The following is an 18367-nucleotide window of genomic DNA, read 5'->3' as shown; positions in this document are numbered from 1 at the left end:
CTGTTGTAAGGATGACGTGTGTGGTTTATGTTGACTCTAGTAGACAGCAGGAAGGTTGTGTGAGGTGGTATTCTTTGGAGGAAGTGGATTGCTGAGTTTATTCTTTGAAGTTTGTCCATCAAGGAGGATTGGACAGTGCTGGTTTGGAAGGCTAATGTACAGTAATCTGAAGGGCAGATCTACTGTGAGAAGCCATTGACTTTGGAGCTGATTATATAATCACCCTAAAGGATCTAAATGACTATGATATGCTGAGCGTATTTCTTGAGGCCTGTTCACAAATGGAATTATGAACAGAGTGTTTTTCGAAAGCTAATATGCAGTGTGCTTAATGGACAAAGCCACTGTGAGTAGCAAAGGTTTTTGGAGCTGATACATGCATGAAGTCTGAAGGGTCTGACTTGTTAGTAGCAGTATATGACAGAGATCTGGACGGAGCCAGATCACAGTGTGCTGGTGGTAAAGGACAGGCCAAGTGTCAAGACAAAGTGGACTAAAAGGGCTGGTGGTAGAAGGACATCTTCAGCAAGTTATGTTTTGTTCTTGTCTCTTATTGGGCAGATTGCAGATCTGAAGAAGTAGATCACAAGCCCTAGCTTTGTATACTGTGTATACTAGTTGTACTAGTGATCAAGGGCCATGATCCCTGGTATGGGAGTCCCATGATTCTTTTATCGATGGATTAATAAAATAATTGAGCTTTGGGCTCAAATCTCTGTGTACTTAATTGATTTCGCTGCTGTTCCGTTGTGCAAAGTACTTGTTTGTTGAGGGTTCCTAGCGTGTTTGTGTGCGTGATTAGCCTCAGACCAGATCTAGGGCCTAAGGAAAATTCCACAAGTTGGACAACTTTTGCACTTTACTTGCTTTTCATCCTTTTTATCCACTCAAAAACAATGTTCCATGCCTGATCAAGAGGCCTCTTAGATTTGATTAAATTTTTTAAAACTTAGCCTTTCATATGTTAGCAGATTGATTTTAAATTTAATAAGCACTGAATATTGAGATAGGAAAAAGAATTAGAAGCATATACTCATACGGTTGACATGTCTCCTTCACATAGCAACCAGGCAGCCTCCTGGAGTCCTTCACATAGCACAAATGCAACCAATAAAAATATCTTTCCTTCACATAGCAAATAAAAATGTCTCTCCACACCACAAATAAAATTGCCCCACAAACATTGATAGTAGAACTTGCCCCACTTCAGATGCACAAAAACTAGCAGAGCTTGGTCTTCTACGATAATCATAGAACTCAAACCTCCTTGATAAACTGTGTAATGCACTCGAAGTGTATAACATTGCCCCTCACAATCACATAGTCACATCTACAATGAATAAAAAGGCGAAACGATAAGAGCTGAGAGTAGAATTATACGGGTTTTCTATTTAACAATGCATTATGATCTTCGGCTTTCATCCTCGATATTTTTCCCTTTGAAACATGTTTTAACCTCCAAAAAACCGTGTGGGATCCATGAATTTGCCATTGGTTCAAACTCAGAAGTTTGAGGCGAGTCTTAGTTGAGAGTCGAGACTTGCAAGTCTTTTGAGTTTGGCAGAGTCTGGCAAGTTTCGAATTTACTCGGTGAGTTTGAGTTGAATACCCATTTCAAACAGACTCAATGAGATTCAAAACTCTCTGAGTTTCCCACGAGTCAAATAACATTGGCATGAATGTCGCTGTTGGCCCAAATAGTGTCTTCTAGATTCCTTGCACTATCACTCTTTGCAAGACCCTTACTCTAATGCCTAAGAGCTCTTTTACAACTAATGATCCCACTTAACTTCTTTGTTCTTTTGGATAATCAGGCTATTTGAAAACTTTATTAACTAACAAGAAACAACAACTGATATAAACTTTATCTTCAGATTAAGTCCGTTCAGTGTTCCCCCGGCCCTCCCCTCTCGATCCTGCTCCCAATCTGCACTCCGGGCAGGAGCGACTCGGGAGTGGGTCGGGAGCGCGCTTCCAGAATTTTTTTTTTCGCTCCCTGCCAAATGCCGGATCGAACTCGGGAGCTTTGCTCCCATCGCTCCCAGAGCGATTTTTATAGCTCGGGAGCGGTCGGGGAGCAATTGCTCCTGACCGTTCCCGAGCTATAAAAAACGCTCCCGGCGGCCAAAAAAATGGGCGGGAAAAATAAAGCTTCCGCTGGAAAAAAAAAGGCGCGGTTAGGAAAAAAAGGGAGGGAGGGACGAAATATAAATAAACCCTCCCTCCAATGAATTCATTATTTTAGAATTTGTGTGAGTGAGAGTGAGAGTGAGAGCAAGAGAGAGTAAGAGAGAGTGAGGAGCAAGAGAGAGTGAGGGGCAAGAGAGAGCAAGTGAGAGTGAGAGCAAGGAGCAAGGAGAGAGCAAGTGCCAAGAAGCAAGGAGCAAGGAGCAAGGAGAGATTGGAGGCCAAAGAGGTAGGCTCTATTCTAGCAATTTTTTTTTAATGTTCATTACTAAATAAATAAATAATTTTTTTTCTCCCATGGACCCATTCCCATTCCATTTTTTTGCAAATTCAAAAATTCAAATTTCAAACATCATGGTTATATTTCTTGGCATTTTCTTCTTCTTGGTTCCTTTTTTGGTTATTATGGTGTTGGAGAGTAGAAAAAGGAGGGTTGAAAATGAAGAAGGGGATGAAGAAGTGGGTCATAGTGGATTTGATGAAAACCCCGGAGAGGAGGAGCTGGAGGAGAGTGAACATGAGTCTAAAAAAAATAAACCTGAAGCAGGGAAAGGGGGTGGATCCACTAAATTTCATTGCCCCCATTGCAACAATAATTACACAGGTTCATACACCCATGCCAGAAAGCACCTCTGCGGGAAAAGGCCATGGGATGGAGATAAAAAAATAAGAATCAAAACTTGTACAGGGGTGTCAACATCAGATAGAGCCAAATACATAAGGGAAGAGGAGGAAGCCCAATACAAATCTAAAAAATCAAAGGGTTTCTTTGAACCAAGTTCACAATCACATGCACAAAGAACTCCTTCAGCATCCTCCCAAGGCAATGGATATGGAGGCACAGGGTCACCAAGTTTAAGGCGTAGAAGCATATCAGATTTCCTTGATGAAGGGTGTAGGAATGATGTGGATTCAAAAGTTTACAGGTTTTTCTATGCATGTGGGATACCATTCAATGTTCTTCGCTCACCTTATTGGCACGGAATGGTTTCTGCCATAAATGATGCCCCAAAAGGATACGAGAGCCCTGGGTATGACAAGGCTAGAACCGTTGGACTTGATCATGAAAAAGCAAAAATATCACATTCTTTGAATAGAATGACAAGTTCTTGGACTGACCATGGGGTGTCCATTGTATCTGATGGATGGACAAATGTAAAAGGCAAGCCATTGATAAGTGTTCTTGCTGTGTTTGTTAGTGGTGCCATCTTTCTTTTAGCATATGATTACTCAGACAAGTTCAAGACCGGCATCAACATTGCAGAACCATTACTTGAAACAATTGACCGTATTGGGCCATACAATGTCATCCAAGTCATCACTGATAATGCTCCTAATTGTAAGGCAGTGAGAGCAATTATTGAGGATAAATACCCCAACATATTTTGGTTTGGGTGATTGGTTCACACAATGAACCTTTTGATGCATGATATTGTTAAGAACAAAAACGAACAATACAAATGGATTGGTGATTTGTACAAGAGAGGCAAAGAAATGATAAAATTTATTACAAATCGTAGCAATACCCATGGCCTTTTCCGTAGTCACTCAAGATTGGAGTTGTTGAAGATTGCGAGGACTAGATTTGGTAGCTATTACCTCACCTTCAGGCGCCTTTTGAAGGTGAGAGAGTCATTGGCTAGCAGGTATCAAGTCTACACTGGCAAGTATTAAAGGGAAGGGCTACAAATGCAGCTAACAGGCAAGGTTTTGAACAGGTGGAGGAGACCGCTCTTGATGGTATGTTTTGGGCATGTGTGAGGCAAGTATTGGATTTCACCAAGCCCGTTTATCACATTATTCGGTTTGCAGATACAGATAAACCAATTATTGGCGAGGTGTATGAGCAGATGGATACCATATTGGGGCAAATAAAAGATATTGTTCATAAAAATGATCCCAACTTGTATAAACTGATTCACGATTGTGTGTGTATACGCTGGAATAAACTTAATGTTCCACCACATTGCTTGGCGTATATCCTTACACCAAAATACTACTCTGCATCTTGGTTGGGCAAACCTGCCCCAGGGGGTGGGGTTAGGGTCAAACCCCATATAGATGAAGAGGTATCTATAAGATATTTGCAAGCATTAGACAAGTTGGTACCTGACAGGGAGGAATGTGCTAGTGTGCGTCTTGAATTAGGCAGATACTTCAGTTGCACTGGTTTGTTTGGTACCTTTCATGCAATGAAAGATAGAGACAAATTTGATGCTCTCACATGGTGGGAAGCATATGGCGGCCAAGGACTTTTGCCAAAATTGGCAAAAAAAGTTCTCTGATAGGTTGTAAATACTTCTTCTGCAGAGAGGTGTTGGAGAACCTACAACTTCATACATAATGTGAACTGGGCAGAAAGCTTGGTTTATGTGCATTACAACTTGAGGTTGTTGAGTCATTACTGTGATCGGGCTTATGAGGATCCAACATGTAAAATTTGGAACAACCACCCAGAGGATGATAATTTGGAGGATGGCACTATACATCTTGAAGAACTGGAAGTGGAACTTATGGGAGAGGAAGATGAAGCAATAACCATGCCACCTCCACCATCCAGTAGCAATGCTCAAGTTCCGAGTCTTGTTCCTTTGCTGTCACTGCCTCCATCTACACCATCACGTGGAGGGCATGTGCCTTTTAGTTCTGGTCGTCAGTCTGTGCGGGAGGAGACTCCTAGAAGACCACCACGACCTGCTCATACATTAGACACTTCTCGTGGCAAGGGCGACATGAAGTAGTAGATAATAGATTTACAATTTACTTGTCTTTTCTAGTTTCTATTAGTTTTCATAACTGTTGAGTCTTGACTCTTTCATATTTATTATGATGTTTTTTGTAAACAATATATGACAGTTTAAGTTTGAAGTTTGAAGTTGGCAATTATAACTCATTGGTAATGATTCTGAATTATGAATATGATGCTTCGTGAAAGTTGTTTCATTTCATTTCATTTTATAACATTTTATTTCGTGTTAGATATTATTTCTTGTAATGGTTAAACTTAGCTTACAAGTACAACTTTGGTGATCAATGATGATAAATGTTATATATTGAATTTTCAATTTTGAAAGCTTGAAGTTGAAACTTTAAACTTCAAACTTTAAGATTGATGAATCATGATTCACGAGACTCAATATGTTGTATGTTACTAACTTGTGGACGTGGTTGATGAAGATTATAACTTCTAGATGATTGTTGTTATATGGTTCAATGATCAATCAATTTTTTTTTTTAATGTTTTTTATATCTAATTCATCATTCTACATGTTTTTGTTGACATATATGTATCAAAATATAAAATATATATATTATATAAAAATCGCTCCGAGATTCGCTCCCAAACCGGGAGCTTTTGTAAATGTCACTCCCGCACCCATTTTTGCTCCCGCTCTCCGCTTTCGCTCCCGCTCCCAAGTAACACTGAGTCCGTTAAACAAAAAAAAATATGTAAGAGTCCACAAATTTTATTGCGCATGCAAAGTACCAATAGCTAACATTGGAGTGAGTTATCTTCCAACATCATAACAATGTATAAACTCCATAATCTATTTGATCTTTTTCTTAACGTAAAGTGTTATTATTCTAATTTTCCTAGAGAAAATTTTGTATGATATGCATTTGAATATTTTGTCATGTTTTTGAATTTATAATTAAATCAATGTATTATTCATCTAGAAAATGCAAATGACTTTCCTAATGCATTGGGTCCTTTTGCAGTCAGCAAATTGGATAGTGGTGCATCGTGTTCTAATGGCAAATAAGGATGTGGATGCGGTGTTTATTTCTTTGGATCCAGAGTATTATGACATCCTTATGAAGTAAGTCCAATGCATACACACTACACTGTTGACACTGAAAATCACATTTTATTATTGTTTGGCCAAGTTTACTGGTTTGTTCAGCTACATAGTGAAAATAGTATCAAGTTTCTCACTGTGATCCTTGGAGAAATAGGTCATGGTTCTCAAAGAACAAGAATAATGTTTTTTTTGCACCCATGGCCTATCTTTTAGATCTGTCTTGAACTAACATTAGAGGTGGAGAGACTGAACTGATTGCTTTACTTTCATGGGTTACCATGTCTTAATAGTCTTTAAGTCATCATGAACATGGCTTTTGCAGAAAAGTAGAACTATGACCTTTAATGGGAGACATTCTCTGTCTTAATGTCTCTTAAAACAGTGCTTATTCTATAACATTAACCTACTACATAGTTGTGGCCTCCAACTTTATTCCTATCATCATGAAGCAACGTTGAGACTAAGTGAATTGCAGATTAGATCCAGCTAAGAGCACTCAACAGAATACAAATAAAGTTCAGAATTATCCTGAATCAAGAGCACTAAATCATAGTGATTGGACATGAAATTGAGAAAATCTGGATGGTGTTGGAATTATTGGTGTATTTTGTACATATGGACATGACTGATTCATATGTAATATGTATCATTATGTACTTCTAATTATGGGTAAGGCCATATTTTATTCCATTTATTGTATTACTAGGTATGGTTAGGGCTGACCTAGTCAAACTTGACATGTATATTCAATAACTATCTTGCAGTGTGTGCCCTTGTTTTGTGGGCCCATAACCCCTTGTGTAGGGATGCCTCACAACGTCAAGGATAGGCAATTCAATGCTAATCTCCCTCTTAATGGCTTATATACATAAATTCCCGGCCTTTGAAAGCTAATTGATCAAAAACCTATGCATCATATCATATGACTTTGAGGGTCAGCACATGAAGTTTTTCAACTTCCCTTTTCATAGTTATTCATCACATCACCTACCTTTTACTTAGGGATCTGGGAAATACACTTTGTCCTAGGACTTGAGACATGTATAATGGTTAATGCTTGTTCCCCCATAGTAGAACTTAGGCAAATTCTAGAACTAATCTTTATTATATTGTGTTGGAAAAAATCACTAAGTGTGTACGACCTAATGGCTTACTAAGAAGTTGTACCCACCACTACAAGTGGGCGCCTTGCATTGGGATTTGTGTCCCATTGCCCAAATTGTATCTAATAATGAAAGCCCTAATCCACAAGGTACAATTTGAGGATAACCTCTAAGAAGGTCACTGTTGGTAAGTATGTGTTAAAATTGGCAACTAGGGCCAAACTCCATGTGGGTCATCTTATTTATGGCAGCTGATATTTTTCTTGGTTCCCTCTCATTGAGAGGTGTAGGATTGATCTAAAGATCATCCGATTGCGATAAGTATTCATGAAGTTATGAATTTATTTGTGTTATAAGACAATTTGTCAAGGTCGGCCAGCACCCAAATAAACCCCACATGTGCTCAATGTTTTAGTATAAAAGGAGATGACTTGAGAGTCATTGCTCAAACACACTTATTGTGTTCTCTTCCTCTCCACTTGTCTTTGGGTTTTTGGTGGGAGGAAGAGATCCTAAGAATCTACACAGCCCTAAGGAGAGGATGCCCTAGCTGAGTGCTATCATAGAGAAGGCATGCCCTAGATCTAGATGCAGGCAATGAAGAGAAGGCTCTACGTCCTGATGTGGTAGCTTACATGGAGGGCAACTCTTATGGTGGACACAAGGCTATACGCTCTTCAGATCAAAGCTTCCCTAACGCTGTTCAGCCACCCTAAACATTCTCTATTTTAGCCGCAGCTAAGGCAGCATTCCAGCGAAGGTTTGAAGGGCTGTCTTAGGCCATCTCAGGTTACCGAATTATTGCAAGGAAGGGCAACCACATCAACTGTTTAGAGGACGGGCAAAACCTTAACCAGTTTGCTGCAAATCTATGGAAGCTTGCTGTGAGGGTAGGCCGTGGACCTTGTAAAGGCTAGAACCGCCCAGGATTATTGTGAAGGGTCTCATCCCCACAAGGAAGGGCAGCTGCATCACCTTGGAGCGAATCTGGGCGGAAAAGAAGGCTGGCAAAGACACTGTGATGTGCCCTAACCAGACCTAAGTTGCAGCAAACAAATCAGACCTCAAAACAGTGAGCTAAGGTATGTTGTCTATGACATTTCTTGTAGGTGTTGAGGATCAGTTTGGACCAGATTGTTTGGCAGTCTGTGGGAGCCAAATTGGTGGCTGTACATAATAGTATGGTGCATGGGACAGCAAGACATAATGCTGCCAATATGCATGGGACAGCAAGGTGACATAATGCTGCCAAGATGCATGGGACAACAAGGTGACATAATGCTGCCAAGATGCATGGGACAGCGAGACATAACGCTGCCAATATGCATGGGACAGCAAGGAGACATAATGCTGCTAAGATGCATGGAACAACAAGACATAATGCTGCCAAGATGCATGGGACAGCAAGGTGACATAGTGCTGCCAAGATGCATGGGACAACAGTATGGTAGTTGGTGCAGTAAGCACATGAAGCAGCAATGGTGCAGAAAGCACATGGGTGACAGCATGGTGCAGCAGTGGCACAAGGTACAATAGTGCTAAACACTAGGACAGCAATGCAGCATAAGGTGCAGCAGTATGATGTGTACAGCATGGTCAGATGGTCCACCATTGTGATGATGGGCGCAGCATGGTGCAGCATGCAGCTCAATGATAGGTGAAGGAGTCACCTTGGAGAATCAGTTGAAGCAGCATGTCTTCAACTGATCTCATGTATCATCTTCTTAGAGATGATCTATGCTCTTATCTAGATAAGTCAAAGTGTTGACTTCTGTTGTAAATGTACTATCTCTCTCTCTCTCTGCTGAACTATTGAAGAACATATAAGAAGAATTGATCAAGGGTTTCCCCACATTGGGGTTTGTCCCTAGCTAGTGCCACATCTTGTGTCCTCTTGTCTTTGCTTGTGTTCTGCGATTTATGTTTATGTTCTATTTGCAATTTAATTTAATGTTGATGTGAGCGAACTATGAAAATTGAAATAAATTGCTTTAAGCATAGAACATACCTAAACTTAACATGGTATCAAAGCTAAGGTGAAGACAATGCCTAAGCAAGAGTGAAAGAGCAATCACCGAAGACAGTTGGGAAAGGACAAAAGGATCAATGGATTCCTCATCCCTCTTCAAATTCACCAAGGGTGAAGTCGAAGCAGAGAGTATTATCAGAATGGCGCAACGGAAGTTTCTGATGGCCTACCTAAAGATCACTTCAATGGGAAGTCCGGATCTAAGGGTGGAAAGAAAGGCAGATGCCTTGGTTGTAATAAGTTCGGCCATTATGTGAAGGAGTGCCTGAGGTAGGGACACATCACTTGATGATGATAACAATCATTCTAGGGACATCTTCAATAGAGACACATCACTTGATGATGATAACAATCATTCCAGGACATCTTCAATGATCAGAGGAATGACAGGTAATGCAGGTCATCAAGGAAACGACTGACTCTTCAAAGAAAGCAAGGAACCCCAGGTATGAAGAATCAAATGTTGTTTCTGATAAGATAAAGAAGCATTATCTTGTATTGGCCCTCTCCTTCAGATTCTTTGGGAATCTGGCTTATTGATTGTAGTGCTTCAAGGCACCTCATCAGATAGAAGGGTGCTCTCTCGAATTTGGTAGAGACGAAAACAACCGTGGGATTATACTTGGAGTTGATGCCACCTATCCCGGAAAGGGTGTAGGGAATGTTACCCCTCAATTGAATGAGGGTAACTCTATTCATTTACAAGAATCTCTTTTATGTACTTAATCGCAAGAAGAACCTGGTATCCATCTCGGAAATGGAAGTCAAAGGTTTCAAGGTGGCATTCATCGATGGAAAGGTACGTGTTTAAAAATAGAATTTTCAAAGATTCTTTTTCTCATGGGTTCAGGGTTGGCAATTTGTATCAAGTTGCAGGATGGTCCATTGGGGATCATGTCAATTGACATATCGCATCTATAACACCGGAGGTCTACCTATGGGGCCCTACCCGATGTGAGTCAAATGGTGACATGGATACCTGAATTCAAGAAGAGCATGAAGGTACATGTCTGAGATGTACTGAAGGAAAATCTTACAAGGGGACCATTGCCTTCATGCAATAGGTCCACAAGTTTGGAACAACCCGAGGAGTTTGAGATTCATGATCGGGAATCTTATGTATACAGGTGGAAGAAATCCCTCTATGGCTTGAAGCAAAACACCCCAGGCGTAGTATGAGAGGATTGATAGCTGTATGATGAAGCTGAGATTCACTAGGAGTGAAATCAATTCAAACCATTACCCGAAGGTTGTGGATGATAGACCTCTCATACCGGCACCTTATGAGGACGACCTATTTTTGACAGGTGCATACCCTCTCATTTGCAAAAGTAAGAGGGAGTTGGATTCCGGATGTGGAATGATAAACTGCAAGCCTGAGACTACCTCGAGGATCTTAACTTTTAGAAGTTATATGGTAGTGATGTTAGATCAGATTTGGGAAATGCCTTTGAGTTTCATAAACTCATTCGCGTTGATGTTCTTGGTGAACTTCTGTCCGGACATATGTTTTGCAGTTAGCATGATGAGCTCATATATAGTTGAGCCTCACTGGATTGGTGCCAAGAATCTTCTAAGTTATCTTTGGTGCACAATCTATCATGAATTGAGATACACTGCCGGAAATGTGAAGCTGCATGATTATTCGAATGCTCACTGGGCAGGCAATGTGGAGGATCGCAAGAGCACTTCTGGGTGCTGGTTCTCTTTGTATTTTGCTTCGATATCATGGATAAGTAGGAAGCAGAAGTCGATTGCTATAAGCACCGCTGAGACCAAATACATAGCTACGAGTATGATCTCGTGTGAAGCTTCCTAGTTGTGTAAGCTTTTCAACTAGCTGTTTGTACACATGATGGATATCATCGTAATCCTCTGTGTCAACTAGGAGGGGATTCGATTGTTGAGGAATCTCGTATTTTATAATTGCTCCAGCATATAGACATCATATGCTACCTTATCTGGGATATGGTATGTCGATGAGCGAGGAGGCTCCATTGCATTGAGATTGATGTACAGGTCGCAGATATTCTGTCAAAGCCCCGGGGAAAGGTCAAATTTGTGACTTTCCCAAACGACTTGGAGTCGTTGAGAGACCTTCTTATAAGGGTCCTGCATGATGCATACATTGAGCTCTGGGAGCTCCAGGGGGGCACAACGTACTTCTTGGAGCGACATGCGACCACTGGGCGACTCACCCTCCCTTGGTGGTGCGCTATGTATAGGGTGAAAGGTTCAAACTTCCCCTGTGACACCCCGTGGCCACTGTGGGACAGGATGATTAGTTCTCATGTGGGATAGGATGATTAGTTCTCCTGTGGCGATTGTGGGACAGGATGATTAGTTCTCCTGTGGGCCAGGATGATTAGTTCTCCTCTGGCGACTGTTGGACAGGATGATTTGTTCTCCTATGGACAGGATGATTAGTTCTCCTGTCGAGGCATCCTACCCATGCAGTCTGGGACTCATGGGAAGTACCTCTCATTTGATCAATGAGCAGGGAAATGGGGTTAGGGACCATAGTAGTACTATAGATGGACGCATCATTGTATCTACCACACTCCCTATGTTAGGATGACCTCCATTGATCTGGGAGCAATGAAACTGATCTAGGATTAGTATGAGTGGTTTGAGAAACTCTTTGTGATATTGATCTGGGATCAATAAAACTGACTTCGGGTCAGTAGAGAATGGTATGAGACATTCTCGATCAATTCTTCTTCTTCATGGTTTTGCAGAGCAAAGCAGAGCTCAATAGAGCTAAGCAGAGCAGAGCAAGGCAGAGTAGATCAGTGCAGGGCACTGATGGTAGAGATAGTACAGTCAGACATATGGATCAACGGATGGAGTTCTCCATAGTTGAGAGGGAGTGTTAAAATCGGCAACTAGGGCCAAACTCAATGTGGGTCATCTTATTTATGGCAGTTGATATTTTTCCTGGATCCCTCTCATCGAGAGGTGTAGGATTGATCTAAAGATCATCCAATTCCGATAAGTATTCATGAAGTTATGAATTTATTTGTGTTATAAGACAATTCGTCAAGGTCAGCCAGCAACCAAATAAACCTCACATGTGCTCAACGTTTTAGTATAAAAAGAGATGACTTGAAGTTGAGAGTCATTTCTCAAACACACTTCTTGTGTTTTCTTCCTCTCCACTTGTCTTTGGGTTTTTGTTGGGAGGAAGAGATCCTAAGAATCTATGCAGCCCTAAGGAGAGGATGCCCTAGCTCAACACTGTCATAGAGAAGGCATGCCCTAGATATAGATGCATGCAATGAAGAGAAGGCTCTATGTCCTAATGTGGTAGCTTATATGGAGGGCAACTCTTATGGTGGACGCAAGGCTATACATTGTCAAGATCAAAGCTGCCCTAAACGCTGTTCAACCACCCTAAACATTCTTTGTTTTAGCTGCAGCTAAGGCAGCCTTCTAGCGAAGGTTTGAAGGGTTGTCTTAGGCCATCTCAGGTGATCGAATTATTGCAAGGAAGGGCAACCGCATTAACTGTTTAGAGGATGGGCAAAGTACAAACCCTTAACCAGTTTGCTGCAAATTTATGGAAGCTTGCTGTGAGGGCAGGCCGTGGACCTTGTAAAGGCTGGAACCGCCTAGGAGTATTGTGAAGGGTCTCATCCCCACAAGGAAGGGCAGTTGCATCACCTTGGAGCAAATTTGGGCAGAAAAGAAGGCTGGCAGAGACACTGTGATATGCCCTAACTAGACCTAAGTTGCAGTAAACAAACCAGACCTCAAAATAGTGAGCTAAGTTATGTTTTCTATGACATTTCTTGTAGGTGTTGAGGATCAGTTTGGACCAGATTGTTGGGCAGTCCGTGGGAGCCAAATTGGTGGCTGTACATAGTAGTATGGTGCATGGGACAGCAAGACATAATGCTGCCAAGATGCATGGGACAACAAGACATAATGCTGCCAATATGCATGGGACAACAAGGTGACATAATGTTGCCAAGATGCATGAGACAGAGAGACATAATGCTGCCACTATGCATGGGATAGCAAGACATAATGCTGCGCGTATGCATGGGACAACAAGGAGACATAATGCTGCCAAATTCGTGGGACAACAAGACATAACGCTGCCAAGATGCATGGGACAACAACGTGACATAATGCTGCCAAGATGCATGGGATGACAAGGTGACATAGTGCTGCCAAGATGCATGGGACAACATTATAGTACTTGGTGTAGCAAGTGCACGAAGCAACAATGGTGCAGAAAGCACATGGGTGACATCATGGTGCAGCAGTGACACAAGGTACAACAGTGCTAAACACTAGGACAACAATGCAACATAAGGTGCAACAGTATGATGTGTACAACATGGTCATAAGGTCCAACATTGTGATGATGGGTGCAGCATGGTGCAGCATGCAACACAATGATAGGTGAAGGAGTCACCTCAATTGAAGCAGGATGTCTTCAACTGATCTCATGTATCATCTTCTTAGAGATGATCTATGCTCTTATCTAGATAAGTCAAAGTGTTGACTTCTATTGTAAATGTACCGTCTCTCTCTCTCTCTGCTGAACTATTGAAGAACATATAAGAAGAATTGATCAAGGGTTTCCCCACATTGGGGTTTGTCCCTGTCTAGCGCCACATCTTGTGCCCTCTTGTCTTGGCTTGTCTTCTGCGATTTATGTTTATGTTCTATCTGCAATTTACTTTAATGCTGATGTGAGCTAACTATGAAAATTGAAATAAATTGCTCTAAGCATAGAACATACCTAAACTTAATAGTATGTCAACTATCTAATCATCAATCACAATACGATGGAGCCTCACTACTCCTCTTTGCACCATATCCCGGATATAGTGATATTTAATCTTAATGTGCTTGGACTTGTCATGGAACACGAGATTTTCTACAAGTCGAATCCCACTTTTATTGTCATAGTATATCATTGCCGTATCTAGTACATGCTCAAACAACTCTCCAAACAACTTCCTCAACCATATTGCCTCATAGATAGCCATGCTAGCAATAATGTACTTGACTTCAACTGTGCTAAGGGATACAAACTTCTGTTTTCTGTTCATCCAAGGTATCATGGCAGATCCCAAGCTAAAGCAACATGCAAATGTGCTCTTTTTGTCAGCGGAGTTACCAACCCAATCAACATCAGAGTACCCATATAGTCTCACATCTCCAACAAGATATCTCAATCCAAGATTGATGGTCCCATGCAATTATCTCAGCACATGCTTTGTAGTAATCCAGTGTGCATGTGATGTCTTAATCATTTATTGGCTCAGATTATTTACCGCAAAACATATGTCCGGTCTAGTGTTCACTAAGAACATCAGTGCCCCAATTAGTGGTAGATACTCATAAGGATTGTCAAATCAGGACCCGCAACTTCACCACATAACTTCTTGAAATTCATTTCCATTAGTGTATTCATGGATTTACATTTTGTCATACCAAATCTTTCTAGTAGCTTGACAACATATCTTCCTTGAGAAAGGAAAATCTCACCAGATCTTTGCCATACCTCTAGGCCTAGGAAGTAGTGCATCAAATGAAGATCTTTCATTTCAAACTCAAAAGCCAACTCCTTCTTACACTGGAGGATAAGAGGTTCTCCACCTATCAAGAATAAGTCATCAACATATAATACCAAAATCTAAGGCATACCTTGGACCATTTTGAAGGTAGAGAGTTGGATCAACATTGCTTCTAGTAAAACCAAGCTTTATCAAGAAGCTACCAATGCGGGCATACCAAGCTCTTGGGGCTTTCTTCAATTCATAGAGAGCTTTCTTCAGTCTACACACGAGTTTTCTGGTCATGTACTTCAATGCCTTGTGGTTGCTCCACAAATGCTTCTTCCTTGAGGAAGGCATGCAGAAAAACAATTTTCACATCCATATGGTTAGGAGTCCATCCTTGGCTAGCGGCTAGAGCCACAATAGATCAAATGGTAGTATATCGAGCAACAGGTGCAAAAATATCATCATAGTCTACTCCCTCTTTCCAAGAGAAACCTCTAGCCACACATCTAGCTTTATATTTTTCAATATTTCCATCGGCACCATGTTTAATTTTGTACAACCACTTAGAAGTCACAACAGACTTACCTTCGGGTTTTGGAACTACTTCCCATACATTAGTATGTATGATGGACTCATATTCTTTGACCATTGCATCTTCCATAATTGATCTTTCACTGCTTCTTCAAAAGTGCATGGTTCAACTTGAATAATGTTGCTCATGGCTACAACGTATCCCTAGAACCGTCATGGATTCTTGCTTTCTCTGAAGGTTCCTCTAGGGGTAGCATGTCTATCAACATCCTATAAAGTGTCACGAAGCCATAATGTTCTCTTTCTAACAAGAGGATCACATGGAGGAGGACCCAAGGGGTCCATGGTCTCCATGGGTTCATTAGCAGGATCAAACTCAGGCTCCGAATCTTCTTGAGCATCCAAGGAATCATCCTGACTTTCAACATTAGCAAGAGGAGGAGGAGTGTCTCTTGCTTTTCCAAGAGATGCATCTTCATCAAATGATACGCCCCTGTTAGACTCTATATTTCTTTTACCAAACACGTATATTCTATAAGCTTTAGAATTTTCACAATAACCAACAAATATACTTTTCTTACGTGAAGCTTTCAACTTGTTCCTCTTTTCCTTTGGCACATGAAAGTAGATAGGGCAGCCAAAGATCCTTAAGTTCCCAACCTCAGCGTTTTCACTTGTGAAGACTTCTTTAGGAGTCTTGTTGTTTAAGGCTCAGTGTAGAGATCTATTTTGGGCATAAACGACACGTTTGCAACTTCTCCCCATAGAAACTTTGGTAGCTTTTGGTCATGCAACATAGCTTTCACTACTTCCATGATAGTTCTGTTCTTTCTTTTAGCCACACCACTTTGTTCTGGGTTATATAGTACTGTGGTCTCTTTCCTGATTCCAACTTCTTTGCAAAAATCAATGACATCATTTGTAGTGAAATCTCCTCCATTGTCAGATCTGAAGATTTTGATATGCTGTCCAGTTTGATTTTCTACCAGAGCTTTGAATACTTTGAACATGTTAAATGCTTGACTTTCGTTTTCCAAAAAGAAAATCCATGTCTTGCAAGAAAAATCATCCACAAAGATTATACAATACAAGTAGCAACCAAGAGAAGTTATAGGTATAGGTCCACATAAATCAGAATGTATAAGATAAAGTACTTGAGTAGTTCTACTTTTGCTTGAAGGGAATGGTCCCTTTACATGCTTTCCATAAGAACAACCTTGGAAAACTCCATCATGATCCACTCTAATCTCCGACATTCCAGAAACAATCTTTTTCACATGAGGCAATGTTTTCAGTGCAGATGAGCGAACCTTCGATGCCACAATTCACGTTGATGATTACTATCATGAATCAGAGGATGGATTGGTATTCCATTGACTTTATAAAGACCTTCAAATCTCAATCCTAGAGTGAAGGCATCTCTCATGCAATATCTCATTGGCCAAGTGAGAACTTTTCCATTTGTGAAAGCAACTTTCATTCCTTTGTCTTCTAAGGAAGATATAGATACAAGATTCTTTTTCAAACCAGGTACATATAAAACTTCTTGAAGAGATATAGTTTTATCTTGATCCAAATGAAAAGAAACAAAACCAAATCCCTTTATAGGATATGTAGAATTATCTCCAAGTATGATTTTCAGATTCGTCTCCCTCTCAACCAAATTTGAGAGAACTTTATAACCAGTAAAGTGTCTTCAAACACCACTATCAACTACGTAACTATCACAAGAATTTGCAAGAGAGAAAATAGAAAGAGCAGAAACATGAAAGTACTGTGATTGTGTTTCATTTGCATTATTATCATACCTTGGGTTCCTTGAAGTCATGGAAGAACTATAGCTTTCTTTATGAACAACAGGGGCTTCTCTTCTTCTTCTATAATCAGATTTGAAGTTGTTGCTACGATTGTTGTAGTTGGATCTTGGTGCTCTTCTATTTTCTGAACAGTCACGAGCATAGTGGCCATGCTTATAAGTCCCTGTTCCCATTTATATGAACTGTACAATCTAGGAGCAAATTTTCTTGAAAAGTGATGGCCTCTTTTTCCTTTTTGCTTCTTGCCTTGGACAACAAATGATCCGCATTTAAACAGGAATGCAACAAATTACAGAGATAACCATAAACACAGAGATGCAGCGGAAATAATACTTCACTTCATTAATGTAAAACACTGAAATATGCTTACAAACAGAAATGGAAATAAACCAGCTAGGGCGATGGTAGCTTATCTCTGAGAAGAGATATGGCAACTACATGCCTCTGAATTGCCTTACAATGAGGCTCAAGGGCCTTTTTATTATTGAACAATAAGAGCAAACCTTAAACAACTTGATCCAAAACTAATCTTAAAGCTTTAAGTCTTCAAATATCGGAAACAGAGAACGCAGAGAAAAATACCAAGGAATGGCGGAAACCCAAGAGAAGCGGAAAATGATGTATCGTTGAATCAGAGCCGTTGGATTTGCCAGATCAACGGTCGGGATGGAATCGGCGATATCGCATCGGAGGTGGCCAACGGAATGTATCGGAGGCAGCCCATTGGGAAATGCGATCAGCGAACCAGCGACTTAATGTGAGCCATCGGATCGGGCGCGCAGATCCAACGGTGGAGATCACATTATCACATCGCAATATTTCCAAAGGGAGGACTTAACCGCAGGCCCAAAGACTATGCGATATGCCGGACCTGAAGGAATTATGAACCAAAACAGCAAAAATTTGCATTCCATGGTAAATGGTATTTCGGACAGGCTTCAAGCAGTAAGCGGTATTGGACGGGCTCTGCCCGATTCCATACATTGGCTGACACGTAGCACAGCGCAAGAGAGAGGAAACCACTTTTTTGGGCGGGTAATCCCCGTGCAAGTGGGCCGCCTGAAATGGCCATTAGCCGTTGGATTAACGGAGCGTAGATCAACGGTCAAAGGGGCTGTTGGCGGACGAGGCATGATAGCCGTCCAATTCATCTGTTTTGGGATTAGCGTCGGGGAAGGGTCGGACAGTCGGGACCACCCGCGCCCGCCAGTCCTTTCGTTCAAACTGTTTCTAATATAAACAAATCAATTTCCACGCTTTAAGCGTTTTGTAACAAAAATGTGTTATAAAACACGATGAACGTAGAAAAGTTAAACACATAAGGGAACAGAGAGGTTGACAGAGCCCGAGAGCCAGAGAGCCAGAGGGAGTTGAC

At 41.0% G+C, this 18367-nt stretch overlaps 1 protein-coding gene across 2 annotated transcripts in view; it reads left to right on the top strand.

Annotated features, from left to right (window-relative positions):
* The window catches only part of LOC149141903 (actin-related protein 2/3 complex subunit 5A-like), a 128621-nt gene that overhangs the window by 58438 nt on the left and 51816 nt on the right, over positions 1 to 18367 (top strand). For both annotated transcript variants that reach the window (XM_089446885.1, XM_089446886.1), the window contains exon 3: positions 5908 to 6008. In XM_089446885.1, coding sequence (XP_089303011.1) covers positions 5908 to 6008 — 101 coding nt within the window. The remainder of the gene's footprint in view (positions 1 to 5907; positions 6009 to 18367) is intronic.

The sequence above is a fragment of the Pinus tabuliformis genome, chromosome X (genome assembly GCF_031772625.1).
Source record: "Pinus tabuliformis cultivar Carrire ecotype Pingquan chromosome X, CPIR1, whole genome shotgun sequence".
Classification (NCBI taxonomy): domain Eukaryota; kingdom Viridiplantae; phylum Streptophyta; class Pinopsida; order Pinales; family Pinaceae; genus Pinus; species Pinus tabuliformis.
Note: the sequence above shows the minus strand (reverse complement) of the source record. Positions and strands in the feature narration are given on the sequence as shown.